The sequence below is a fragment of the Neopelma chrysocephalum genome, unplaced genomic scaffold (assembly GCF_003984885.1).
Source record: "Neopelma chrysocephalum unplaced genomic scaffold, ASM398488v2 Primary Assembly neopelma1_94881, whole genome shotgun sequence".
Classification (NCBI taxonomy): Eukaryota; Metazoa; Chordata; class Aves; order Passeriformes; family Pipridae; genus Neopelma; species Neopelma chrysocephalum.
The window spans coordinates 1-1,318 of record NW_020923586.1 but is presented as its reverse complement, the minus strand read 5'-3'; the positions used below and the strand labels follow the sequence as shown (position 1 = coordinate 1,318).

The 1,318-nt window shown below is 72.2% G+C and overlaps 1 protein-coding gene across 1 annotated transcript; it reads left to right on the top strand.

Annotated features, from left to right (window-relative positions):
- Positions 1–28: 28 nt before the first annotated feature.
- On the top strand, positions 29–1,313 carry LOC113980639 (diacylglycerol kinase alpha-like; the record flags this gene model as incomplete). The annotated part of the gene is made up of 7 exons (XM_027707856.1): positions 29–124; positions 213–302; positions 409–482; positions 712–786; positions 875–960; positions 1,042–1,131; positions 1,200–1,313. Coding segments are annotated over exons 1-7 (625 nt in total), but the record flags the coding sequence as incomplete, so codon positions are not given.
- Between the last annotated feature and the right edge of the window lie 5 nt (positions 1,314–1,318).

The window sequence follows — 1,318 nt, the reverse complement described above, 5'->3', positions numbered from 1 at the left end:
CCCCCCTGCTCCCTCTGTGCCCAGGTCCATGAGGAGTGCCAGCCCCTCGTGCCCCCAGCCTGCGACTGTGGGGTTCTGCGGGACCACGTCCTGCCCCCCCGCCTCCATCTACCCCGTCCTGCTGGTGAGTGGGGTCCTGGGGGGGCTCCCGGGGCAGGGGTTGTGCCCCCCACTCCCCACCCGGCCCCCCTGAGCCGGTGTGGGGGTCCCAGGAGAGGCAGGACAGCCAGAGGGACAACGGTGGGACACCGGTGGAGGAGACCCCCCAAGTGTTCACCACCCCTGAGGGGCAGGCGCTGCGGGTGAGCCACGACCCCCCTGCACCTCTGGGACCCCCCCGGGACCCCCATGGGCCCCCTCCACGTCTGCCCAGCCCTGGGGCCAGGCTGACATCCCCTCTCCCCCCAGGTCAGCCCCATCCCTGGCACCCACCCCCTCCTCGTCTTCGTCAACCCCAAGAGTGGAGGGAAACAGGGGGAGAGGTAAAGGGGGGCTGGGGGGGTCCTGGGGCTGCTCTGCACCCGGGGGGGGCTGGGATGGGACAGGATGGGACAGGGATGGGGACAAGGGATGGGATGGGGTGGGATGGTTTATGGGGACCAGGATGATGGTCAGACCATATTTCGTTATGGTGGGGAGGGGGTGGCCACCGGTCCCCCCAGGCCCCCCCTGCCCTCCCCAAGCCCCCCCCAGCTCCCCGTGTCCCCCCAGGGTGCTCCGGAAGTTCCAGTACCTGCTCAACCCCCGGCAGGTTTACAACCTGCAGAAGGGAGGCCCCATGCCCGGGTGAGTGGGGACGGGGTGGGGTGGGGGGCACCGGGGTGCCCGGGGGGGGGGCCAACCCAGCCCTGACCCCCCTCCCTCCCCCTCCCAGGCTGGATTTCTTCCGGGACGTGCCGGATTTTCGCGTCCTGGTGTGCGGGGGGGACGGCACCGTGGGCTGGATCCTGGACGCCATCGGTGGGTGCTGAACCCTCCCCTTGGTGGGTGCTGCCCCCTCCCCCGACCCCCAGACCCCTCCTGACCCCTCTTTCCTTGCAGACAAAGCCAACCTGCCCCGCCGGCCGCCCGTGGCCGTGCTGCCCCTGGGCACCGGGAACGACCTGGCGCGCTGCCTGCGCTGGGGGGGAGGTGAGAGGGGCGGCCCGGGGACCCCCCCCGTGCCCCCAGCCCCATCCCACACACCCCCCCCGGCGCAGGGTACGCGGGGCAGGACCTGGGCAGGATCCTGTGGGAGCTGAAGAGCAGCACCGTGGTGCAGATGGACCGGTGGGGGCTGGAGGTGCTGCCCCAGGACCCGGCGGCCGAGGGGGACCCG